General features: G+C 56.8%; 1 protein-coding gene across 6 annotated transcripts; it reads left to right on the forward strand.

Moving 5' to 3' along the window:
* Positions 1-85: 85 nt before the first annotated feature.
* LOC102398092 (CLK4 associating serine/arginine rich protein) lies at positions 86-25,047 on the forward strand. 6 transcript variants are annotated; one of them, XM_025269292.3, is made up of 21 exons: positions 86-204; positions 1,194-1,321; positions 8,336-8,433; positions 8,959-9,060; positions 9,223-9,302; positions 11,394-11,478; positions 12,507-12,655; positions 13,458-13,554; positions 14,515-14,593; positions 14,678-14,751; positions 15,562-15,603; positions 18,724-18,939; positions 19,052-19,339; positions 20,635-20,892; positions 21,133-21,232; positions 21,527-21,587; positions 21,780-21,838; positions 21,913-21,959; positions 23,507-23,589; positions 24,619-24,643; positions 24,910-25,047. In XM_025269292.3, exons 2-21 carry the CDS (start codon positions 1,223-1,225, stop codon positions 24,950-24,952), a joined length of 2,085 nt encoding a protein of 694 aa, XP_025125077.1. In that variant the 5' UTR covers positions 86-204; positions 1,194-1,222; the 3' UTR covers positions 24,953-25,047. The 6 variants fall into 6 exon arrangements, 5 of the variants coding, with proteins under 5 accessions (XP_025125077.1, XP_025125078.1, XP_025125076.1 ...); XM_025269293.3 differs by having other exon boundaries at positions 128-472; XM_025269291.3 differs by having other exon boundaries at positions 128-420.
* Positions 25,048-25,543: the final 496 nt, after the last annotated feature.

A 25,543-nucleotide genomic window follows, 5' to 3' on the forward strand; every position in this document is an offset into this window, starting at 1 on the left:
AAGTACAAAGTCTCCAGACTCCGCCTATGCCCCTCGGGTTTCCTCATGCCCCGCCCTTCCGCTCACTCTCTAGTCCAACCTAGTTCCCGCCTCTCGAGTAGGCGGAAGTGCCTCTGCCGCTCCCCGCCCCGTCCCTCAGCCTCCCACTTCCGCTTCCGGAGCGGGTCGCGCGCGAGCGCAGCGGTGGGAGGCGGCGGCGAGCCGGTGAGTGCGGGCAGCGGGTGACCTGGTGCCCTCGGGCGGACGTCAGCCCAGCTTCGCCCTTGCCTCGGCTTCTCCGCGGTCTACTGTGAGACTCCGGTCGGCCCGGGCCCCGAGGGCCGCCCGCCCCGCACCCCTTCGGCCTGCCGTGGCTCAGGCCGCGCCCTACCTCCGCCGTCGGCCAGAACTCGCCGCGTCGGACCCTGCCGCTTGCCACAGGTCCCGCCCCCTTGTCAGAAAAACTTAGAGGGATCCCTCAGGCCCAGACCAGGTGCTCGAGCCCGGTCCTGCAGGCTTGCCCCCAAACGCAGCCCACCCCCTCCTGTCAGCTCGCTCCGCCTCCCTCAGCCTCTGTACCCTCCCCCCGCCCCCAATTTAGATTCCTGCTTTAGACCTCTGCAGCGCTTCTTTTCTTCCGGCGCTGCCTCCTGCCCCCTCCTCCCGCAAGTGTCGGGAGGACATCCACCACCATCCACGCCCTTCACCTGCCCTCGACCCCTACCTCCACACCACTACCCTTTTTCCATAAAAACTTTATCTTCGTCCACCTGCCTTCATCCCCAGACCTCTGGTACCCAGACCCCCCCCCCCCCCCGGCCCACCTGTTGGGCGCCGTTTCAGCCCTTCCTCTCCCTTGAGCTCCCAACCCCAGCTGCTCATGTTCTTCCTCCAGACTTTACTTCAAACACTCCTTCCATCCTTGAACCTTTCATCCTTGATTCCTCCTCCTTCAGCACAGGGTACCACTTTCTCTGGGCTGCTCACTCCAGAATCAACGGGAGTGCGGGTGGGGGATTCAGAATGCCCAGGGTACTGGATCAGACTTGCCCGGGGTCCACCCGAGTGTATCCTGCTGCACAGCTCTGCAGCCTCACTTACCCTCCCTGAAGCTGATGCTCAGGATTAACTCTGTCAACTTACTAGGTGTCGGTGATTCTGCCCGTATTTTTTTTTTTTTAAGCCCATCTGACACCCCTTCCCTCATCCCTCAGGTTGAGGCCCCAGCCTTGGCCTCACCACAATGTGGCACGAGGCTCGGAAACATGAGCGGAAACTTCGAGGCATGATGGTCGACTACAAAAAGAGGGCAGAACGGCGCAGGGAGTACTATGAAAAGATCGTAAGTGACCTTTAATCTGGGCTGGGAGCTCTGTGAGAGGGCGGAGCCCTGGTTATCCTGGTACCACCAGGCTTGGAAATAGGCTAAGAGGGGATACCCGTTTTCTCAAGAGAATGTCCATTTTTTTGAGCGTAATCATGTGCTATGCTGTGCTGAGCTGAGTCTCTCAGCCCCATCTGACTCGTTTCCACCTTTGTGGACTGTAGCCCCCCAGGCTCCTCTGTCCATGGGGATTCTCCAGGGAAGAATACTGGAGTGGGTCGCCTCCTCTCCTCCAGAACATAATCACTGGGGGCGGGGGCGAAACCGAGATACTTTGTTTACTGTCTCCCCCTGTGCTGTCTGGTGTGGACTCAGAGTACAGAACTGGTGTTGGCAGGAAGGAGGGAAGGCTTTGTAGCACTCCAGACATAAGATTGGCCACCTCCGGAATGCTGTCGGTCTTGGTTATTATTCCTCAGTGTTCACAGCGCCCAGAGGAGCTCAGCCCTTCTTAAGGTTTGACTTGACACCCGGAAGGAGTACCGTCAGTATTCACCTAGTGAATTCTGGCCATTTCTCCCCTGTTAGATGCTTCAGTTGCTTTTGGAGAGAACAGCACACTCCATCTTGTGACCTAAAAGGCCCTTGTGATCTGGCCTCTGGGCTTCATCCTGAGATAGCTCCATTGGCCTTTTTTTGCATCTCTGCCGCCGCTGGGTATTGAGCCTGTAATGCCTCCTCTCAGTTATTTAACTGTCACTTGTTCTTGAGACCCCAGCTTGAAATGGCTTTGGCACACTAGGTTCTGATCTTCTGTGAGATGGTATTTATATAGATGTTTTCATTTGTTACTGCATCACTGCCGCAGGCTCCTCCCTGGTGTTCTGGCTTCCAGTCCTGCCGCCTCTAATCCACCCTCCTCAGAGAGGCCAGAGACGTCTTTTTTTTTTTTTAAATAAGGGATGGAATTATTGTTATTTTTTAAAAAATATTTATTTGGGTGCACTGGGTCTTAGTTGCGGCATGAGAGATCTAGTTCCCTGACCAGAGATTGAACCTGGGCTCCCTGCATTGGGAGTGTGGAGTTTTAATTGCTGGACCACTAAGGAAGTCCCCAGAGAGGTCTTTCTAAAGCACAAAGCTGACTCTGTCCCTCTCTTACTCAACTTCTCTGTGACTCCTTAGTGCCAGGCTCCTCATGACAGCCTTTAAGAGCATCCATGGCCTGGCTTTTACCACCTCCTCCAGACTCATGTTACTCTGCTTTCTGCCTTATTCCTTTGCTCATGTCATCTGGCCTCCCTACTATCTGGGGCTACTTTTTCTAGCAAAAATAGGTGTATAAAGAGCTACCAGTTTACCTCCCCAAATTGTATAGTTCTCTTTAGCCATAGGGGCTTTGTGTGAGCTTTTCCTCTACTGGGTTAGCTCCTGCTCATCTCTCGGATCTCAGTCCTCAGGAAGTCTTCCCTCATCCTTTGTACTCAATCAGTGTCCCCTATAAATGCTGTCATAGCTTCTTGTTTTTCCCCTTTGTGGAATTTAACACACATTTTCAGCTCTGTGAGACTGGGGACTAGGTTTATTTGGGTCATGGTACTCCTTTCCACGCTTGAGCCCAACGTGGTTTAAAAGACTAGATGAATAAAACAATAATAATAGCAGTTGCCATTTTAATTGATCCTTCTCAGGCTCCAGGCTCTGTGAGGAGAACATTATATGTATGATTGCTTTGAGTCTCCACAATCACCCATGAAACAGAGGCTGCTATTATCCTAGGAGAGGCATCTCGGAGAGCCCGTCTCCAGTGGTGTTGGAATAACTATGACGGGACCACAAGGGCAGGGCCTGGGCCTATGTTGGTTATAGTTGAGGCCCTAGCAGTGGACGGGGAATGCTGTCAGCGGTCAGGGCTGAGTAACTGCCGCTTATTAAGGGTTCGGGCGCGCCAGACCCCGCGCCTACTACTCGGTGCATTGTTTCTGGTCCTTTCAGCAGGCCTGGGAGATGAGTGTTGACCCCTGTGTTAAAGCTTTGCTGATAACAGTAGTTAATGCTGTTGAGCGTTTGTGTGTTAAGTACTGTGCTGAGCGCTTGACACGCGTCTCTGTTTCATCATATCTTCACTGAAGACAGATGTTTATTTCCTTTTTACATAAAAGCCCAGAGGTGGCCAGTCCTGCTCAGGGAACTGTTACTCAGCCATGAGTGGCTTCTCTTGCCAGTGTTTTCTTAAGGTCTAAGAGGGCTGCTCAAGCTCTAGCCATCATGTCTTTATATTCCATTCAGCAGGGAGGGAGAAGAGGCCAATGGGCTCATGTCAGTTGTTAAGAAAGTTTCTAAATGTTTGCACGTAATACAGCCACTTGTATCCCCGTGTCCAGAAAGTAGCCCCTGGTCACATACAGCTGCCAGGAAGGCTGAGAGGCATGCGCTGTATGCTGGGGGGCCTTGTGCCAGTTATGTTAGAAGTCTCATTACTGTGGAGGAAGGGGCAGTGGATGTTGGTTGCCAACTAATGGGCTGTCACAAATGATGGGGATAGGGCACCTCCCTCCCAAGGTATCAGAGTGTTGGGTGAGATTGGGCACAGAGACTCCAGAGGGCCGACCTGCCCAGGCTAACTTGCTCAGTAAATGCCAGCTCTTCTTGGTGCTGAGGTTATTATTACCAAGTACAGTTGGAATCGCATCCAGGTGGATGGATGGAGTGGAGGAAAGAAGGTCGGAGCGGGGTCACTCAAAAGGCTTGGGAGTTCAGGCTCTCGCCGTGTGAGCTGGAGAGCTCGCTGAGCCGTGTTTTCCCCCTTGGGACAGTGGTGACGACCAGCCCCTCTCACTGGGTGACAGGGAAGAGCTTCAAGAATAGAACAGTGTCTGTGGCGTGTGTTGTGGTGCAGGCCTGTACAAGCAGCTACTGTCCCCGAACATGAACGTGATCAGCATTCAGATCAGAGCCACCGAACTGTGGACGGTGACGGCTTTGAGGAGAGGATGGGGCTGTCATGTGGGTCTCTCATCTTATTCTCCGCCCGAGAGAGGCAGCTGAGGCCAGTGTTGAAGAAGCAGAGGTCAGCTGTGGCAGACTAGGCCGGTGTGTCCAGTCCATACAGCTGATTTCTCTTCTGATGTGTCCTTGGTGCCTGCTCTAGCTCCCTTCCTGTCCCTGGTTCCGTCATTGTTTTGTCCCTGTTGACTTTCTTCTAATCAGTGATTTGGGTAAAGAAACAGAATTCCATGTTGATGTGAAAGTGGAAAATAAAACAGATCTCAGCTCTGGCATCTCCTCCAGGAGGCCCCAGGCTGATCCCAGCAGGCTGAGCGATACAACCCCTGGCTTCCCCATCCCAGCACTGCTCACTCTAGGTTGTCACTGTGGGGCCCGGGTCTGTCACCCACAGTGAACTGTGAGCCGTGGGGACAAGGCTGACTGTCTCAGTCACAGCTGTGGCCCTAGCACAAGACCTCGCTCAGAGTGGGTGCCTGCTTCACAGTTGAATGAGTGAGAGAAAGACCATGAACTTGTCTGACCCTCTTCGATCCTGGAGATATAATGGTCCAGTGGTTAAAAATAGATTTTGGCTCTTGAAGACGGATTTGTACATGTTTGTTTGGAGTTTGTTTCACCATAGCCAAGGTGTGGAAACAACTTAAATGTCCAGCAGCTGATGAATGGGCAAAGAAAAGTGGTCTGTGCATGCAGTGGGATGTTACTGAGTCGCAGAAAGAAAGGGGATTCTGTCACAGGCTACAGCAAAGAGGCACCTGGAGGACTCTGTCCAGTGAAATAAGCCAGTCACAAACAGACAAACCCTGTGAGATTACGTGTGTATGAGGTATTTGAAGCAGTCAGGCCCTTCGAAACAGAAAATGATGGTAGTCAGGAGTTGGGGGAGGGGAAGGGGAGGAGCAGTTCAGCAGGTGTGGAGTTCCGGTTTTGTAGACGAAGGTCTAGAGACCGGTGCACAGCGAGGTGCAGATCGTTAATGCTGCTGTACTGTGCATTTAAAAATGGTCAGGTTAGTGGATTTTACGTTGTATGCCTGTTACCATGAACCAAATAATTATTTTAGAAAAAAAGTGGATTTTGGAGTCAGGCCTATTTGAGCTCAGATCCTGGTTCTGTTTGTGACTGGTGTGATCTGGAGCGAGTGAGCCTCCCCACTCTGAGCTCCAGTTTCCTCATCTGGGACATGGGGTAGGAGTAGCACCTTCCTCCCACGGTTGAGAAGTTTGAAGTGTACGTAACGCACCTGGCTTTTAGCATGTGTGGTTCAGGGACTTTTCCTGAAGCTAACAACAGAGCCAGGCCACGGACCCAAAGTCTTAACTCCCCGCCCAGTGCTTTTTTGTTTCCCTGGTGCTGGTACAGTGAATTCTTGGTACAGGCCAAAGTCCATCCTGCAAACAGTCCCACGTGTGTCTTGGGTGTGGGAGCCGAGCATTTGGCCTGGAGCGGTCTCTGAACCCCAGGTCTTAGACCTGCCCCGGGGCGGTCACGAGGCCTGAGATGAGGGCCTGAGGGAGGCAGGTGAGGTGCGGGAAGAGGCGCTGGGTCGCAGCAGCGCCACCCTGTGGACGTGGGTGGAGCCCACCCTCAGCTCGCCGAGCGCGCACAGGACAGGGAGCAGCCTGGTGGTAGCTGTGGTCATTGGTGAGTGTCCTTCTCAACTCCTGCTGATGGGGCTGGGGTGGGAGCTCAAGGCCGAAAGAGGAAGTGCAGGCTCTCGAGAGCTTGAGGCTGATGGTTTTCTCAGTCTTGGGCTCAGGCTCCTCATCTGTGAGTGAGGCCGCATTCTGTTTGCTTTGGTCAGTGTTCCCAGGCCCTGCCCTGGGCGCTCGGAATACAAGACGGGTCCTGCCCGGCTGGGAGTTCCATTCTAGTTGGTGGGTGGTGACAGGTGATAGGTGATGGGCGGTGCTCTGAAGAGAGTAGGGTAGGGTAAGGAGCTAGGGTCAAGTCAGGGGCTGGGGTGGCTGTTTAGATAGACTTGACGAGGAAGGCGGCTGGAAGGGGATCGGAAATAAGTGAGGAGACAGACTTGCAAGAGCAGGGCTGTTCTGTGGCGTGGAGGCTGGCGGTGTGGGGCGGGGCAGGGCGGGGCTGGGCAGCCCATGGCGAGCATCAGAGAGGGCCAGGCAGGAGCGGGCCAGGCTCTGCGCAGGGGGCCAGGGCCTAATACGTTTTAATGCTGCCTCAGGCTGCTCTGTGGAAAAGGAGCTGCAGGGGGCAAGGGTGGTAGCGAGGAGCCGAGCTGGGGAGAGGAGGCTGCTGAGTGGTCAGGGACGGTGGCGGGGCAGGGGGCTCGGGATGGGGGGTGGTTGGAGTCTGGGGAGGGGAGCTTGGTCAGGGTTAGTGGGGAGCACTAGTGCCCTGGCTCGTGGCTCTGATGCGGCAGGGGCTGGAGCTCAGCCAGGGCCCGGCACTGGTGGCGGGTGCTGTTGCTGCCGCCGCCAGATTTTAGGCTTTCCTGCTGCAGTTACGGTCACTTGGGGTTGTAACCCCCACAGGAGAGCTCAGGCCAGAGGTGAGAAGTGAATGGAAGGTAGCAGCAGCTGGTGAGGCGGTGGGAGGGGCTCTGGAAAAAACAGTGACTCGGGGGCCAGTCTCCTCCATCTTGGTGCCCTTTTAAAAAAATATAGCTTTATTGAGATATAATTCACATACTCAGGCCTTTCTTGGTCCAGTGGTTAAGACTCCACGCTCCCACTGGTTCTATCCCTGCTCAGGGAACTAAGATCCTTTGTGCCTTGAGGCATGGCCAAAAAAAGAAGAAAAGGGGAAGAACATTTTTTAAATCCACATACTGTACAGTTCAGTGGTTTTCAGTATCTTCCCAACCCAGGTATTGAACCCAGATCTCCCACATTGCAGGCAGATTCTTTACCAGTTGAGCCACCAGGGAAGCCCAAGAATACTGGAGTCGGTAGCCTGTCCCTTCTCCAGAGGATCTTCCTGACCCAGGAATCGAACCGGGGTTTCCTGTATTGCAGGCGGATTCTTTACCAGCTGAGCTACCAGGGAAGCCCTCAGGATATTCACAGGATTGTGCAACCATCTTCACAGTCTAATTTTAGAAACTCTTTGTGACCTCCAAAAGAAGCCCCATGCCCCTTAGCAGTTAGTTCCCCCCTCCCCACACCCTGGGTAACTGCTGTCTACTTTCTGTCTCTATGGATTCACCTGCTCTGGACCTTTCACATGAATGGAACCGTAGGCTACGTGGCCCTTTGTGACTGACTCCTTCACTTAGTGTCACGTTTGCAGGGCCCATCAGGTTTTAGCATGGGTCGGCATTCCATTGCTTTTTACTGCTGAGTAATATTACACTGTCCGGCTGTGCATGTTTTGTTTCTCTGTCGTGCACTGATGGACATTTGACTTGTTTCCACTCTTCGGCTGTTGTGCCCAGTGCCACTGTTGGTGTACAGGTATTTCAGTGTCTGTTCTTAGCTGTTTCGGGTGTGGAGTGGAGTTGCTGGGTCATGTGGCAGTTCTTTGTCTGACTTTCTGAAGAGCCTGATTTCTCCGTACTCCTGTCAGTTTCTTGCTGTTGCCTGTCCTTTCAGTTTTAGCCATCCTAGGCAGTGTGAGGTGGCGTCTTGTGGTTCTGATTGCTGTTTCTCTGACGAATAGTGACATTGATCGTCTTTTCATGAGTTTATGCAGTTGTGATGTCTTCGAGGCTACTCCTGGCCAACGTGCTTGCACCTGGCTTTGAGTGAGTGGCCCTGGGGTGGGTGTGGGGTGAAGAGTTGGGCACTGATATTTTAGGGAGGTCAGTCTCGGTACTGGCTCTGTAGAAGACTGAGCCAGAGCTCAGAGCCTCCTGGGGCTACCTTGAGAGGAAACTTATCCCCAGAGGTTAGGTGGCCCTGTTAGTGCCGCCCGCACGCCCCGGCAGGTTCTTCTACCTCAGAAGTACGGCCTGCTTGGTGTAGAGGTGAAGCTGCTCCTAAGCTTGGTTGTGTGGGCAGTGGCAGGGCTCAGGGCTCAGTTGGGTGGTGGCCTTCATCTTGTCCATCCCCGCAGAAGAAGGACCCGGCCCAGTTCCTGCAGGTGCATGGTCGAGCTTGCAAGGTGCACCTGGATTCTGCAGTTGCCCTGGCCGCGGAGAGCCCCGTTAACATGTAAGACCGGGCTTGAGGGTGACATCTGTGGCTGGGGGTTAGGGGTCCAAAGGGACCTGGTGTATGGACAGACCTGTGGTGCCTCAGACAGGAAAGGCTTGACCTGAGTGGGAGGTGGTCACTAGTTAAGGCAAGACGGCAGGGTTTGGGATGAAGACCCTGTGGTGTAGTGGTTGGAGCACCTAGAGGGGACGAGCAGGGCCACGGCCAGAGGCCCAGGTGAAGCAGAGAGTTGGTTGCTAGAGGGCGTGTTTTGGGGTGTTAGCAAGTGGCCCATGGGACCTTGTTCAAGGTCCCACTCATGCTTGGTTCTGCAAACTAGGGCCCCGATTTCCTCAGGGCCCTGAATGTAGATTCAGGGTGCGTTGTGACATAAGGAACAGGAGGTGGGGGCTGAGAGTGGGACTGGCATGGGCATCAGAGGGGCTGAGGGCCAGGCTTCCAAGCACAAGGTGGCAGGGGGCAGGTGCTCTGTGTCCAGGGCACTGGGACCCTAGGTGCCTTGCTCCCCTGTTCCCACTTCAGGATGCCCTGGCAGGGGGACACTAACAACATGATTGACCGCTTTGACGTCCGCGCTCACCTGGACCACATCCCCGACTACACGCCCCCGCTGCTCACCACCATGTAAGCCGCTTCCCCTGGGGTTGCCGGCCAGTCCCTCCTGGGAGGGAAGGAGGTGTGCATGTGGGGGAGCCCCCGCCCGCTGGAGGCCGCCCCCTCCTTCCCCTTCCTGCCGGCTTGGGTTGGGAGCTCCCTGTGATCTCAAGACCTGGTCCTCCCCCACAGCTCCCCAGAACAGGAGTCGGACGAGCGGAAATGTAACTACGAGCGCTACCGAGGCCTGGTGCAGAACGACTTTGCTGGCAGTAAGTGACCTGGGGTGTGGGGAGTGGGTTGAGGGCGGGGTCCCTGTAGGCTGGAAGACGGCAACAAGACTGGGAAGAAAAGTTATCCCAGTACTCTCTATTACAGGGCCTTGGGTGGTCCCAGCTCTGTCATGGACCTGCTCCGTTCGCATCCCTTTTCTCTCCTGGGGCCTCTGTCTCTGGAATTGGTACAGCAGATGTCTGCTGACCTAGATGGTCCTACCAGGTGGCCACTTCCACAGCCCATGCTCTCTAATTCTGTGATCTTTTTCCTAAAAAACTGGGAGAAATAGGAAGAACATATTTTTTTTGCTCCGTGTATTTTCCCCACCTGCATGGGTCAGAATGTTAGCTCAGAAGAGGAAATTTATGCTTGTTTTAAATGACTGTTTAGGCAGTTTGATAGCTTGCCAAGTGTTCATACACATTCAAGGTTCTTTTCCCAAATTGTCACCTCACAAAAGGGAAAACAAGTGTAGAGGCTATTCCCTGCTCTGGACTTGGGGAGGTTCCAACCCTGACAGAGTTTTTCGTCTCTGTTACTGCAGTACATCTGTGTGATCACCCAGCAGGGTAGGGGTGATGCCCCATTTTACAGATAAGGACATTGAGGCTCAGGGGTTGGGAGGGACACTCCAAGGAGTTGGGGTTCTCACCCTGCCCTGCAGACAGCTCTGAACTGTAGCTCACCTTCTGAGAAGGACTCAGAGCCTCTCTCCCAGATCTCCCTGTGAGATTAAGGGCCACACACTCGTCCCTCAGCCTGGCTGGTCTCGTTTCCTGGAGAAGGGTGATGGTGGAGGTTTCTGTCTCTCAGGGTGATGTGAGGGTTCGCGTGAGGGATGCTTAGGGCCCCTGCATGGAGCCTGGCATAGTCCACCCTCGCTGTGGGTTCACTGTCCCCATATTTCTTTGTTTCTGAAATAGATGTTTAGCATCTTTAAAAGCAGAGATTTTCAAATTCTGGCTATCAATGAAGCCTTCACATCAGGGGAGTGTAGCGTCACGGACGCGGTGGTGGTTTTTGCCTTCACCCAAGGCCACATAGATGCTTGATGATGGAGCCAGGGTTTCCTTTAGTTCTGCCTGATTCCATCTCTTCATCCATCCATTCATTCATACAATTCCTGAGCACCTGTAGTGTGTCAGGCATTCTTCTGGGAGGAGGAGTCTAGTGTGGGAGCCACGTAATCACGAAAGTGGGTGCTCATTACAAGCTGAGGCACTGTTTCGACAGATGGTATACTGTTCTCGGAGGTGCTTGACTGAGGCTGGATCAGTGGAGGGTGGCGTGGGGTGGGGCAGGAGCTCCCCAGTGAGGGGAGGGGGGCTCCCGACTCTGTCCGGGCCATAAGGACAGCTGTGAGGGGACGGGAGGAGGGTGGCCTGGGGGACAGGGAAGGCCAGTCTGGCTGGAGCTCACGTGAGACAGCTCATGGGACTGCCTAAGCCTAAAGCCGATGGCCGTGCTGTGTCACCTTGGGGCTCGCCCAGACCCCCAACTTCGCTTTATAGATAGAAAAGCTGAGGCCCTCTGAGGGCAGGGGATGTGTCCAGGGTCCCACTGGAGCTGGGCATATGTCTTACTGCGCACGGACCAGGGGGCTCCGGTACATTGCTGAGCTCCTCAAGTTGGGTGTTACAGCTGAGAGAGAGCCCAGATTAGCTTAATTTAAACTGGGGCCCAGAGGCCCAGAGTGGTGGCCCCGTGGGGCCCAGGTGGCTGACCCAGCTCCCGGGATAGGCTGTCATTCTGCGGGTCCAGTCAGAGGCCTCTGTGACGGCGCCAGCAGTAGCAGTGCCCGGGCGCTCCCTCGGCCGGTGCTCGTCCCATGCTACAGGGGAGGAAACCAAGGCACAGAGCGGCTGAGTCCTCGCCCAGGGCTGCACGGCGAGTCAGCGGGGCAGCCAGGGCCCTCCTGCAGCTGCTGTGTCATCACCGTGCATGCTGTGATTATCGGGGAATCCATGAGCCTGCCGCCAGCCGTGCTGGGTTCACACCTGCCCAAGCCCCACTGCATTCTTGAGTCTCCCCTGAATTCCCAGTGTCCCCAGCCCCCTCTGATCCACGTGCCTCTTGCCCCACCCCAGTCTCCGAGGAGCAGTGCCTGTACCAGATCTACATCGACGAGCTGTACGGAGGCCTCCAGAGACCCAGTGAGGATGAGAAGAAGAAGTGAGTCGGGGTCCGGGGCAGCGGGGGCTGTGGGAGGCAGGAGGACTGTGTGCCCTACAGGGCTCCGTCCACCTGGTGTTCCCTAGAGCCGGGCCTGGTGGCTGGCGCCCAGTAGGTACTCGCTTCATCAGTGTTGCAAGGAGCAGGCAGCGCCGGAGGGGACGGGTTTGCTGACAAAGCTCTCCATGGCGTTTTCCACCCTTGGGTTGGGAGGAGGTGCAGTTAGGAGGGCAGGAGCTGGACTGGGCCAGGGCCTGGGTTTGAGTCCTGCCCTCTGAGCCTCAGCGCCCCCTGCTTGGATGCCCCAGGACTGCAGGAGATGGAGCTGGGGAAGTGCTTGTCCCCTGCCAGGCAGTAAGCGTGTGGCCCACAGCAGCTGATGTCACTCTGCAGAGGGCTTCTCTGGGGTGTGTGCCCTGAGGAATGGCTCATCCCTCTGCCAGCCTGGCTGGCCCCTCCAGTGCTTTGCAGTCCCGGAGCCGCCTCCTTACCCCCTGCTCCCAAGCCGTCCCCACCGTGGTCCTCACGGAGGTGACTGAGCGTCTCAGTGACTCACCCTTATTCACAGCCACCTGTTTTGGACAAGGCTGGCATAGGGATGGCGTCAGGGCGTGTCAGCTGAGTTCAGCAGCACACATGCCCTAGGCCCCTGCTCCATCCTGGACCAAGGTGGGCTGCGTTGTTACCCAAGAGAACTCGGGCCGGCCGTTGCAGGACACGTAGTCGGGGGTGGCAGTGGAGAGACCCAGTGTGAGTGGGGCCGGGAGCTGAGGACGGCCGCCACCCCCAGGCGAGGACTTCTGAAGGGTGGTGCGCTGGAGCTGTAGGAAGAGGGAAGGGCTGGTGGCAGGTGGGCACAGAGCGTTCTGGGCCGAGGGACTGTTCGAGGGCACCAGGCTGCCTTGGCTCTCAGGAGGGCAGCGTGCGGGCAGCGGTGTGTGGGCCCTGGAGGCTTGGCTGGGTTGCATCTGGCCTGGGGCCCGCCTCTCCTCCCAGCGCGGCCCTGACTCTCGGCTCCCCCGTGCCAGGCTGGCAGAGAAGAAGGCATCCATCGGCTACACCTACGAGGACAGCACAGTGGCCGAGGTGGAGAAGGTGACAGAGAAGCCGGAGGAGGAGGAGTCCCCGGCTGAGGAGGAGAGCAACTCGGATGAAGATGAGGTCATCCCCGACATCGGTGGGGTCCCCTCTCTGCCCTCCCCATCCACAGTCCCTGGGCAGCGTTTTCATGTCTCGCCCCTCCCCCTGTGCGGGGCGCCCCGTGCTTACGAGCCTGCCTCTCCTGCCCCCCACCTCCCGCTGTCCTTCCGTCTCACTTGTGTCCTGCTGGTCCAGCCTCCCTCGCTGTTTCTCTCTCCTTCCTTGTTTCTAGGACTCTGCTCCTCTGACACTGTCCCCACTTGGGTTCTGGCTCTGTTCTCCTCTTCTGACTTCAGCCTCTTGGTCTCTCCCTGCCCTTCTCTTTCTCTCTTCTGGAAAACACGTGTTTCTCCAGTTACAGAGCTGGCCTCAGCCCCCACCCCACTGCCCACTGCCAGCTGAATGCCCATTGATCAGACCAGCCACCCATTTCTCCCCTCGCCTCATCCAGCTCACTCTCAGCCCGTCCACTGTTTGTTCAGAAGTGTGTAAAGCCCACTTGCCACTCAGCCATCAAGCATCCCACTCCCGAATACCTGAGACCTGCACCCCTGCCTCCACCCACCTAGATCTTCAGCTGTTCTCGTTCACGTCCCCGTGTACATCACTCCCTCCCCATCACATCTCCCCCCACCCTCACCCGCTGTTGATGGTGCTTGCTCCTGGCCGAGCCCTGTGCCAGCCTGGGGATACCAGGACGTGCTGACTCGTGTCCACACCCCCACCCACCCACAGAGGCCTGAGGTCTGGTGGGCACCCCCGCCCCCATGTCCTGGGGCGCTGCCCCTTCCCTTCCTCTTGCTCGGCTTTGGCCCCTGACAGCCTTTCTCTTGGTGCAGACGTGGAGGTAGATGTGGACGAACTGAACCAGGAACAGGTGGCAGATCTCAACAAACAGGCCACGACCTATGGCATGGCCGATGGAGACTTCGTCAGGTGAGGCCTGTGGGCAGACACCACTCCCCACCCTGTGGACCTGGCATCTCTGCTGTTACCCCTCTTCTGAGCACTGGTGTCCCTGACTCTGCACCAGGGACATTACATGCACAGGCTCCTGAGCTCGTGGAGGAGGGGTGGGGGTTGTACGGGATGGTCCTTGGGGTCAGCTTCAGCGGTGTTGAGACAGAGGCCGCCCCCGGCTGTGTGACCTGAGGCCTTCTGAGCCCTGGGCGCTTCGGGGGTTTCTGGGCCTGTTGGACAGCGCCCTCTAGTGGAGTGGCTCCTCTCCCTGCATTCACTGGCAGTTGCTGGTTGGACCTCCGCCCTGTGCCTCACCTGGGTGGGTCACAGAGACTGGTCCCAGGTAACAGGGTACTGAGTCCTGAGTACTCCCACGTCTGAACACAGCCTGAGCGTCTGAGCATCCTCACTCAGGAGCACCCAGCGTCCTCACCACGGCCAGAGTCTCACCTCTCTGGTCCTTTCCCCACACACTCCACCCCTGCCCGAGGCCCCACTTGACCCGGGGCCACTCAGGTGCTGTGGGCTCTGCCTGCACCTGCACAGCTCACTCCCCAGGGGTCTCATCAGCTGTCGCTCTCTGAGGGGCTTCCCCAGCCCCCCTGTTAAAAACTGCAGCCTCTACCAGGCCCCTGGACTTCTCTCCCGCTTCTGTGATTTCCTTTCATATCAGGTTTTTCACCATTTAACAAGTCATGTGTTACGTGACTTTGGTCATTGTCTGTCTTCTCTCCAGAACGTTAGTCCATGGGAGTGGGGAGTTTTGTTTTCAGTAATCCCTGATGCCTGAGATAGCACCTGGCGTGCAATTGGTGCTCAGTAATAGTACTGAATGGATGTGAGACCCACCAGGATGGCTTGGGGTCCTTCGCCTCCTGCAGTGACTGCCTATAATCTGACCTCATTCCTCCTGGTGGCCCTCTTCCCCCTCCGCAGGATGCTCCGGAAAGACAAGGAGGAGGCGGAGGCCATCAAACATGCCAAGGCCCTTGAGGAGGAGAAGGCCATGTACTCGGTGAGGGCTGGGCCCGAGTGGCAGGGCAGGTGTGTGCTTCGTGGAAGGCACAGCCTCACCAGCCTCATCCCCACCCTGCTCCAGGGCCGTCGCTCCCGGCGCCAGAGGAGGGAGTTCCGGGAGAAGCGGCTGAGGGGCCGCAAGATCAGCCCCCCCAGGTAGGTGGGGTTCTGCCCTGTGCCCCTGCCCTGCCAGCATCAGTCTTTCAAGACTCTGGGGGAGGAGCCAAGGCTCAGGAAAGTCTGGGGGGCAAGCTTGTGGACTGTGGGCAGAGTTGTCCTAATAAAGCGAACAGGGAAGGTCTGGGATAGGTGTGGCCACGAGGGACGTGTGGACACCCGTCCTGCCAGCCATCCCCCCTCTCCCTGCTGGATTTGGAACCCATGTCACATTGCCTGGCTGTGAGCAGAGTCAAGGGGGCCCCATTGCTTCTGTTGTGGGCCGCCTCCTCCCTGTTAGAGTTTGGGTAGGTGACTTTCTCTTCTTGAGCTGCAGTTTTCTCTTTGGGAAAGGGGCACCATCACCTTCCAGGACAGGGGCTACACCAGTGCCCACAGTGAGGTCTCGGGCAGGTTTGGATGAGGCAGCTGGTGTGCAGAGAGCCCAGTCTGGGGCTCGGGCAAACCCATGTTTCTGCCACATCTCCTCTGTTCAAGGGGAGTCACAGGGTTGCTGTGAGGCTTAAGGGACCTGCAGTGGGCTCAGGGTTGGATGCGTGGTCTGGAAAATGTTCAGTCACGAGCTGTGGTGATTCTTGCCATCGTACTGAAGAAGTGCAGGGCTGCGGTTCAGGCTCTGGGCAGGTGTGAGGGGACAGGAGGGATGAAGGCAGGGCCCGTAACCTGGCCGGCAGCCTCCTTGTCACTGTCCAGGGCGTGGCCTGGGGCACCCAGGTCAGGGGTTGGCCTTAATTCCATGCGTACTGACCCCACCCCTCCCACCCCCATCCCATCTGGTTCTCTCTACAGCTATGCCCGCCGAGACAGCCCCACCTATGACCCCTATAAGCGGTGAGTTCCCAGGGCCCAGCACCCTCCTGATGGAGGGCAGGGTGGGGTGGGGCCTGTGTGCTGTAGGCTGCCCTCCTGAGATCACAGACTGGGGAATGTGTTCTGCTTTTTTCTGATTTAAACATAACGGAGTTTTGTGTTAAAAGTGACCAAACATGGCAGAAAGGTGGGACTTAGATGTCAGGTGTCTTTAATCTGAACTGCCAGAAATAACCAGTGAGAAATAACAGGTACAGAAATGCCTGGTCGCACACATGTGTCTCCTGTTGTGGGAGTGGTTGGTCAGAGGCCTTGAGGGTGGACAGGTCTCAGTCTGACCCATTCCCTTTGTTGGATGGGGTGAGAGGGACCCTTGGGGCTCCTAGGAGGACAGATGAGATAAGGCAGGTACACCTTTTGAGAAAAGGTCTGGCTCAGGTTGGTGCTCAACTGTGGGTGCCGTGAGGGAGATTACATACTTACTTTAACAAAATTGAGATTATTTCACACTTAATGCTTTCAAAGTTGCTTTACACCTGACTTGACATCTTTTGCCAAGAGAATGCACTGCTCATAGCAAACACCCTCTTCCAGCAACACAAGAGAAGACTCTACACGTGGACATCACCAGATGGTCAATATCAGAATCAGATTGATTATATTCTTTGCAGCCAGAGATGGAAAAGCTCTATACAGTCAGCAAAAACAAGACCGGGAGCTGACTGTGGCTCGGATCATGAACTCCTTATTGCCAAATTCAGACTTAAATTGAAGAAAGTAGGGAAAACCACTAGACCATTCAGGTATGACCTAATGATTATATAGTGAAAGTGAGAAATAGATTCAAGGGATTAGATCTGATAGATAGAGTGCCTGAAGAACTACGAACGAAGGTTCATGACATTATACAGGAGGCAGGGATCAAGATCATCCCCCAAAAAAAGAAATGCAAAAAGGCAAAATGGTTGTCTGAGGAGGCCTTACAAATAGCTGTGAAAAGAAGAGAAGCAAAAGGCAAAGGAGAAAAGGAAAGATATTCCCATTTGAATGCAGAGTTCCAAAGAATAGCAAGGAGAGATAAGAAAGCCTTCCTCAGTGATCAATACAAAGAAATAGAGGAAAACAATAGAATGGGAAAGACTAGAGATCTCTTCAAGAAAATTAGAGCTACCAAGGGATCATGTCATGCAAAGATGGGCTTGATAAAGGACAGAAATGGATCTAACAGAAGCAGAAGATATTCAGAAAAGGTGGCAGGAATACATAAACAAACTGTACAAAAAAGATCTTCACGACCTGGATAATCACGATGGTGTGATCACTCACCTAGAGCCAGACATCCTGGAGTGCAAAATCAAGTGGGCCTTAGGAAGCATCACTGTGAACACAGCTAGTGGAGGTGATGGAATTCCAGTTGAGCTATTTCAAATCCTGAAAGATGATGCTGTGAAAGTGCTGCACTCAATATGCCAGCAAATTTGGAAAACTCAGCAGTGGCCACAGGACTGGAAAAGGTCAGTTTTCATTCCAATCCCAAAGAAAGGCAATGCCAAAGAATGCTCAAGCTACCACACAATTGCACTCATCTCACATGCTAGTAAAGTAATGCTCAAAATTCTCCAAGCCAGGCTTCAACAGTACATGAACTGTGAACTTCCAGATATTCAGGATTTAGAAAAGGCAGAGGAACCAGAGATCAAATTCCCAACACCCACTGGATCATTGAAAAAGCAAGAGAGTTTCAGAAAAATATCTATTTCTGGTTTATTGACTGTGCCAAAGCCTTTGACTGTGTGGATCACAAAAAACTGTGAAAAATTCTTAAAGAGATGGAAATACCAGACCACCTGACCTGCCTCTTGAGAAATCTGTATGCAGGTCAGAAAGCAGTGGTTAGAACTGGACATGGAACAACAGACTGGTTCCAAATAGGGAAAGGAGTACGTCAAGGCTGTATATTGTCACCCTGCTTATTTAACTTATATACAGAGTACATCATGAAAAAAGCTGGGCTGGATGAAGTACAAACTGGAATCAAGATTTCTGGGAGAAATATCAATAACTGCAGATATGCAGATGACATCACATTTACGGCAGAAAGTGAAGAAGAACTAAAGAGCCTCCTGATGAAGGCGAAAGAGGAGAGTGAGAAAGTTGGCTTAAAACTCAACATTCGGAAAACTAAGATCATGACACCTGGTCCCATCACTTCATGGGAAATAGATGGGGAAACAGAGACTTTATTTTGGGGGGCTCCAAAATCATTGCAGAAGGTGAGTGCATCCATGAAATTAAAAGATGCTTGCTCTTTGGAAGAAAACTTATGACCAACCTAGACAGTATATTAAAAAGTAGAGACATTACTTTGCTAACAAAGGTCTATCTAGTCAAAGTTATGGTTTTCCAGTAGTCATGTATGGATGTGAGAGTCAGACTATAAAGAAAGCTGAGCACCGAAGAATTGATGGCTTTGAAACTGTGGTGGTGTAGAAAACTCTTGAGAGTCCCTTGGACAGCACAGAGATCCAGTCAGTCCATCCTAAAGGAAATCAGTCCTGAATATTCATTGGAAGAACTGATGCTGAAGCTGAAACTCCAGTACTGTGGCCACCTGATGTGAAGAGCTGACTCATTTAAAAAGACCCTGATGCTGGGAAAGATTGAGGGCAGGAGGAGAAGGGGATGGCAGAGGATGAGATGGTTGGATGGCATCACTGACTCAGTGGACATGAGTTTGAGTAAACTGAGTTGGTGATGGACAGGGAGGGCTGGCGTGCTGCAGTCCATGGGGTCGCAAAGAGTTGGACACGACTGAGCGACTGAACTGAGCTGACATCTGTGTGGAGGAAACCTGTTGCTGTTACAGTACAGATCTGTGCATCTGTTCTTAATAATAGTTTTCTGTCACTGCTTTTCCTGGTTGTATTGAGAAGGCCTCGTGGTCATGAATCAGATGCTTGCAGGCCTGCTGTCTTTCTGCCTGCTGGCTCTGTTGTACCTGGTGTCTGTTGTTGCTCGGGACCCTGCTCTTCTGTGACCTCTTGCTCTGTGGAGGGTGGACCTCTTTGTTCGACCTCTAGCTCTGTGGCTGGTGGACAGGCTCGAGGGGCCCGGTGTGAGCCTCTTCTCCCTGCTCTTCAGGTCGCCCTCGGAGTCCAGCTCCGAATCCCGCTCCCGTTCCCGCTCCCCGACCCCCGGCCGGGAGGAGAAGATCACGTTCATCACCAGTTTCGGGGGCAGCGATGAGGAGGCGGCTGCAGCCGCAGCTGCAGCAGCTGCATCAGGGGCTGCCACAGGGAAGCCCCCAGCGCCTCCCCAGCCTGGCGGCCCCGCACCGGGACGTAATGCCAGTGCCCGGTCTGTAACGCTCACGCTGCCCGCCCTACACCCAGGCACCGTGGGGGGGACTCGGGGCAGCGGGGGGCCGTGGCCCGGGCTGGCGCTGACCGCCCCCCGTGCCCGCCTGCAGCCGCCGCTCCTCCACCTCCTCCTCCTCCTCCTCCGCCTCGAGGACTTCCAGCTCCCGCTCCCGCTCCAGCTCCAGCTCCCGCTCCCGCCGAGGCGGGGGCTACTACCGCTCCGGCCGCCACGCCCGCTCCCGGTCCCGCTCCTGGTCGCGTTCCCGGTCCCGCTCCCGGCGCTATTCTCGCTCACGCAGCCGTGGCCGGCGGCACTCAGGTGGGGGCTCACGAGACGGACACCGCTACTCCCGCTCGCCAGCCCGGCGTGGCGGTTATGGACCCCGGCGCAGAAGCAGGTGCGTGGGGCGGGGGGCCCATGTGGGTGAGACCAGGCTCTGCGAGGGAGCCGTGGGGTTGGGGGATGGTGGTCATCCCAGATGTGGGGAGCCAGTGGGTGGGAGACTGGACTGTGCTTGTTGCAGGTGCCTCGTAGGACCAGGGTGCCCCGAGGGGAGGGTGGGGTGTGATGTAAGCGCTGCAGGTGGGGCAGGAATACCGTCCTGGGAGACAGGAGCATCCCTCCTGCCCTTTCTGGGGGAGGTCAGGGCTGCCCGTGGAGGGACAGCACGACCTACTGGGTGAGAGTGGGACTTGCAGAGCAGCTGGTCGAGTGAGGAGTCTGGCCCTGCTGCTGAGCTGTTGGGGCCTCTTCATCTGTAGAAGAAATAGAATCATAACGTCTCCTTCAATGAGTGCAAAGTTGTGACAAAGTCTACTTCGGTGCTTGGTCCAGAGCCTGGCACTTGATGAGAGCTCTTGTCGTCAGCGTTATTACCTGTGTTATTGTTGTGGGGATCTCAGTGTCAGCTGCCCACGAGGTCTGGCAGGTAAAATCGAGGCGCCCCGTGGGCCTGGTGACCTGGGGCACACTTCCCCTCTGCTGGGCTTGTAGGCCACTCAGTGGCGGGTGTGGCTTGCCCAGTTTTCTGATTTTTCCAGAGAAATTGAGTTGGATGTTTAAAGGACAGCTCTTGTTTTCTCGATATTGCTGACAAAACCCGGGACAGTCCCACCAGAGTCAGTGTGTGGTGTTGGTTTGGCGTCCAGATCATTGCCTGGAGCCTGTACCCAGGGCAATGGCAGGAGACAGGTTCGGGGTCAGAGGGGAACCTGGTCACCCTGAGGAGGGGGCCCTTGCTGAGGAGCCCCCAAGTCTTGAGCAGAGAGAGGAGGGGGCTCACATATTCCCAGACTGGATTCTGTGGGTCTGTGCCACAGGCAAGTGGGGAGGGATGAGGGGTCGTCCCCACTGGTGGCGAGACCCTAGGCCTGGCAAGGTGAGGTGGTGAGCATCCACGGGGGGTCACCAGGCAAGTCCTGCCCTCCCAGAGATCGTCTCGCAGGGAAGTGGGCACACAGGTGTCTAGTGAGACGTGAAGAGCTGTTCTAGGCCAGTGTATCTAGAGGACAGTCTCTGTTTAGAGACCGGGGAGGCCAGGGAGGATGTCTGAGGAAAGCAGCAGGAGGGACTTAGAAACAGAAAGATTGCAGGGCCACGCGGAGGCGCGTAGGTTCAGTGCCCGGGTGGGGGCAGCATGCAAGGAGGTCCCCAGAGTCTCACAGCCTCCCTCCTGCTCTGCGGCACCCCCAGGAGCCGCTCCCGCTCCGGGGACCGGTACCGGCGGGGCGGCCGGGGCCCCCGGCACCATAGCAGCAGCCGCAGCAGCTGGTCCCTCAGCCCATCCCGAAGCCGCAGCCTGACTCGCAGCCGCAGCCCCAGCCTGAGCCGCAGCCGCAGCCTGAGCCGCAGCCGTAGCCGCAGCCGCAGCCAGAGTCACTCGCCGTCACCGCCGAGGGAGAAGCTGAGCAGGCCGGCAGCGTCCCCCGCTGTGGGCGAGAAGCTGAAAAAGTGAGCGGGGCTAGGGCTGGCAGATGGAGGTGGGGGTGCGCCCCACTGTTCTGTTTCAGAAGGAACTTGGTCCTGCCCTGGGGGGGTCTGCCCTTGGCAGGGGTGGGGGTGCTGAGGAGTCCCAGCCTTGCCTTGGGTGAGGGGTCGGGGGGGACACGACCCTGCCCTGCAGGATCCAGGAGGCATGTGGTTTCCGCCTGGGGGTGTTTGGGGTACACAGCCTTTGCTGTCTGGTCCAAGGGCAGTGCTGAGGCCACGTGTGATTGGAGGTGGCAGCTGCTTTTTCTTCCTCCCAGGACCGAACCTGCCGCTGGTAAAGAGACAGGAGCTGCCAAAGTCAGTAAGAATTTGGAACTCGCCCGTCTAATTCCCGCCAGCAGCAGTGCCCGAGAGCTGGGCCCGGTGGGCCTGCAGGGGGGCCCGGGTGGGCCGGGAGATCCAGCCCCAGGGATTGAGATCGGTGCCCCGCTCCCCCCTTCCGCTGTCCACTGGGGCTCCCAGACCCTCGTGGCTGGTCTCCGCAGCCTGCCCGTTCTCTGCTCCTGCCCCCGCCAGTCCCAGGCTTTGGATGAGGTGGGTTGTGGGAGCTCCGGGATACCCACCCGCTCTCCTGCCTCTTCTCCCCCTTCCCCAGCCCAAGCTGACGCCGCAGGAGAAGCTTAAGCTGAGGATGCAGAAGGCACTCAACAGGCAATGTACGTCCTGGCCCCGCCCCTCCAGGGCTTCCCTGCTCCTCCTCCTCCCCGTCCAGCTGGGGAAGGCCCTGCTCTCTCCAAACAGGAGGCCCTTGGGGAGGAGCAGGTGTGCACCCGCCCTGTGGCCGCCAGGTCCAGGGCCTCTCTGAGCTCAGCCTCCACCTCCTCAGCCCCTGTGCCCTCTCCCCACAGTCAAAGCAGATAAGAAGGCAGCGCAGGAGAAGATGATCCAGCAGGAGCATGAGCGCCAGGTATGGGGTCGGGAGGGTGCAGGGCCCACGAGGGGCGCAGCCTGGCCCCACCCTCACCGCCGCCTCTGCCGCAGGAGCGGGAAGACGAGCTGCGTGCCATGGCCCGCAAGATCCGCATGAAGTAAGACTGCCCCCAGCCTGCCTCCGGGTGGTCCTGTGTTCCCCACCACCAGCCCGACCCAGAGCTCTGACCAGGCCCACTTCTCCGAACCTTCGTGTCCTTCCTGCCTCGCAGCTCAGCCAGTCTCCAGCTGGGGTCGCCTTTCCTTCTCTCTCCCAGATACCCACCCAGTGTTCCCAAGGCTGCTCTTGGGTCCTTCCTTACTGTCCTGTGTGGAGCAGCACCCCCAAAAGCACCGTCCTCTAGCACGCCTCCTTCATAGCACTCGTCTCCCGCGGCACCCTAGCGTCCTGTCTGTGTCCTTTACTCTCTCTTGCTGGCATCCTCACTGAGAAGTCGGGTCTGGCTGCCAGGCTCCTGCTGTGTGCTCTGCCCCCAGAAGCCTGGTGCTCATAAATGCTGAGGGCTGGACACAGGCCAGCCCCGCGCTGGGAGCCAGGGCTTTGCTCCCCTCCTTTCTTCTCCTCTCCTCGCCTGACTCTTCTGCAGAGCTGAGTGGCCCAGAGCCTGGTTCAAACAGACTTAGGGTTCAATCCAAGCTCTGCTTCTCTCTGACTCTGTGGCCCTGGGGTGGGTGCTTGTCCAGACTGTGAACAGTCCTTGGTGCCAGCTGCACAGGGTAACAGGAATTAGTGCCCTTAGAGCGTCAGCCTGTGTGGGGCTGGTGAGCAGAACTGGAGGCTGTAGTGCTTGGTCTTGGCAAGGAAGGGAGTCAGTCAATTGAGAGCTGTGTCACCTGTTACTTATTTTTCTTTCTACCCTGTATTTGCTGTGGGTCCTTGGAGAAGTACCTTAACCTCTGTGAGCCAGGAATTGTCATGTGAGGTAGATGTAATAAGGCAGCCGTCTCTGTGGAATCCCGCTGTAAGGCTCCTGATGTGTGGTGCCTGGCACGTGGGGAGGCTTGATGGCTGGAGCTACTGTTACTGGTTGGTGGTTTATTACACACCCATCACACGGGCGCATCAGGAAGTGGGGAGCACAGTGCGTAGGGACTCGGCGTTCTAGTCAGTCAGGCCCAGCTTCTGATCCTACCTCACCTCTGCTACCCCCTAGCTGTGGGCCTTTTTCCTGTCTGAGCCTCAGTGTGCCCATCTGTTAAATGGGGATGAACTAATTATCCCATCTCATAGGCTTGTGGGCAGGATTTAGTGTGATCAGGGCCAGGCACTACAGCACTCAGTAAATGCAGCCCTTGGGGTGGTGCTCAATAAATGCAGCCCTTGGAATAGCAAAGCAAATCCCGGTCATTCTGACAAAGGCCAGATAAGCACTTAGCATGTAAGTCCCTTTGTTCAGAGACTGCGCCTGGAGCATGACAGGAAATGATCAAACTATCCAGGCCTCAGCAAACCTTTCGTCGGGTGGTAGACTGGGATTCAGCTGCCGGCCGGTGTCCCTCTCTGAGCTCAGTGCTCTCGTTTCCAGATGGGGAGAGGAGCAGGACCTGCCCCTTGGCTCACTTTTCCACTCGACCTGGCAGGCAACCCAGCTGGCCCTTGAGTTCAGTATTCTCACCTCTTCCCCTGCTTTGCCTCTCCCTGCAGGGAACGGGAGCGCCGAGAGAAGGAGAGAGAGGAATGGGAACGCCAGTACAGCCGGCAGAGCCGCTCGCCCTCCCCCCGCTACAGTGAGTGTGCCCCTGGTCACCCTCCCCCCCTACAGTGAGTGTGCCCCGGTGGCCCTCCCCCTCTACAGTGAGTGTGCCCCGGAGGCCCTCCCCCCCCAGTGAGTGTGCCCTGGAGGCCCTCCCCCCCTACACTGAGTGTGCCCCGGTGGCCCTCCCCCTCTACAGTGAGTGTGCCCCGGTGGCCCTCCCCCCCTACACTGAGTGTGCCCCAGTGGCCCTCTCCCCCTACAGTGAGTGTGCCCTGGTCACCCTCCCCCTCTACAGTGAGTGTGCCCCTGGTCGGCCTCCCCCCTCTACAGTGAGTGTGCCCCTGGTCACCCTCCCCCTCTACAGTGAGTGTGCCCCTGGTCACCCTCCCCCCCCTACAGTGAGTGTGTCCCTGGTCACCCTCCCCCTCTACAGTGAGTGTGCCCCTGGTCACCCTCCCCCTCTACAGTGAGTGTGCCCCTGGTCACCCTCCCCCCCCCCCTACAGTGAGTGTGCCCCTGGTCGGCCTCCCCCCTCTACAGTGAGTGTGCCCCTGGTTGGCCTCCCCCCTCTACAGTGAGTGTGCCCCTGGTCACCCTCCCCCCCCTACAGTGAGTGTGTCCCTGGTCACCCTCCCCCTCTACAGTGAGTGTGCCCCTGGTCACCCTCCCCCTCTACAGTGAGTGTGCCCCTGGTCGGCCTCCCCCCTCTACAGTGAGTGTGCCCCTGGTCGGCCTCCCCCCTCTACAGTGAGTGTGCCCCTGGTCACCCTCCCCCATCTACAGCGAGTGCCTCTCTGGTCGCTGGGTCAGGAGAGCTGGGCTGGAGGCTCTGGGACATTAAAAAGAGAAGAGATGTCAAAACTGGGTTACTGAAAACCACGGTACACCTTCCACATTAGCCTTCAATGAACTAAAACGTTTAAGCTGTACACACGACACACAGCGCTTCAGTCCCAAGGGAACCACAGGAATGGAAGAGCTTCGTAGCACCTGGGTGTGGGCCGAGGGGCAGGCAGTATCCTGCTCTTCTCACCTGCACTCCTGTCCCCCTTCTTTCCAGGTCGAGAATACAGCTCTTCTCGAAGGTAAGCAGGCAGGCCCTGTTCCCCGGGCAGTCACTGTTGTCCTCTCATGGGAGGCCCCAGCCCTGGTTCCCCCATCCTCGCCCTGGCCCTCCTCCAGTCATAGGAGCTGCCCAGGGCCTGGCCTCATGCTGCACGCAGCCAACTTCTGGGTCGCTGAAGCCCCAGTGGTCCCATGTGGGTGGGTGTGTGTGCACCTGCCCACACGGCTGGGCTCCCTGCTTCCTGCCCAAACCCTCACAGGGCCTCTCTCCCCGCTCTCTCTCCAGACGGTCAAGGTCCAGATCCCGAAGCCCCCACTACCGACATTAGGCAGAAGTGTGGGCGGGCAGAGATGAGGTGGGGGGACAAGGGCTCAAGCTGTGATGCTGCTGGTTTTATCTCTAATAAAGTCACACGTTATTTAATTCCCTTCCCCTGGTCTGTTTCATCTGTGTGGTCAGTGCAGGGCCCCCAAACCCCAGTGCCCACCAACCGAGGCTGGCTGGGGAAGGTGCTTGGTGGCTTCAGGGAACAGGCGCCAGTGTGACCTGGTGGGGAGTCCCGCCCACATCTGGGGACTGGAGCATGGCTCCTTGGTAATCAGAACTGCTGCTCCTGCCACACTCAGGGCCTGGGTGCCATGTGGTGGGAAAAGGGCTGAGCACCCCGCCTGTGGAGAATGGGCCAGGACTTTGCCCAGGGGCCTCCAGTGACAGGTCCAGGCCTCTCCCCACCCTCGCCTCGGCCCCTGCCCTGGCCTCGCCCACACCAGGAACCGGGAGCACAGCTTTCTGTGCCAGTCCTGCGGTGCCCCGGGCACTGGGGGCCAGCCTCTCCCCTCACCCTGTCGTGCCAAACCGGTCTGTCCAGCTGTCCACCCCAAGGAGGGAAGCCTCCCGCCCCAGCTCAGACACCCCAAGA

This window comes from Bubalus bubalis, chromosome 18 (genome assembly GCF_019923935.1).
Source record: "Bubalus bubalis isolate 160015118507 breed Murrah chromosome 18, NDDB_SH_1, whole genome shotgun sequence".
Classification (NCBI taxonomy): domain Eukaryota; kingdom Metazoa; phylum Chordata; class Mammalia; order Artiodactyla; family Bovidae; genus Bubalus; species Bubalus bubalis.

What these genes read in the sequence shown, in the direction of transcription:
- LOC102398092 (XM_025269292.3), top strand. Translation starts at nt 1,223, where the DNA reads ATGTGGCACGAGGCTCGGAAACATGAGCGGAAACTTCGAGGCATGATG. An exon ending in CCCCCGCTGCTCACCACCAT is followed by an intron (nt 9,061 to 9,222) that starts GTAAGCCGCTTC and finishes CCTCCCCCACAG; the next exon opens with CTCCCCAGAACAGGAGTCGG. An exon ending in GGACCCCGGCGCAGAAGCAG is followed by an intron (nt 19,340 to 20,634) that starts GTGCGTGGGGCG and finishes CGGCACCCCCAG; the next exon opens with GAGCCGCTCCCGCTCCGGGG.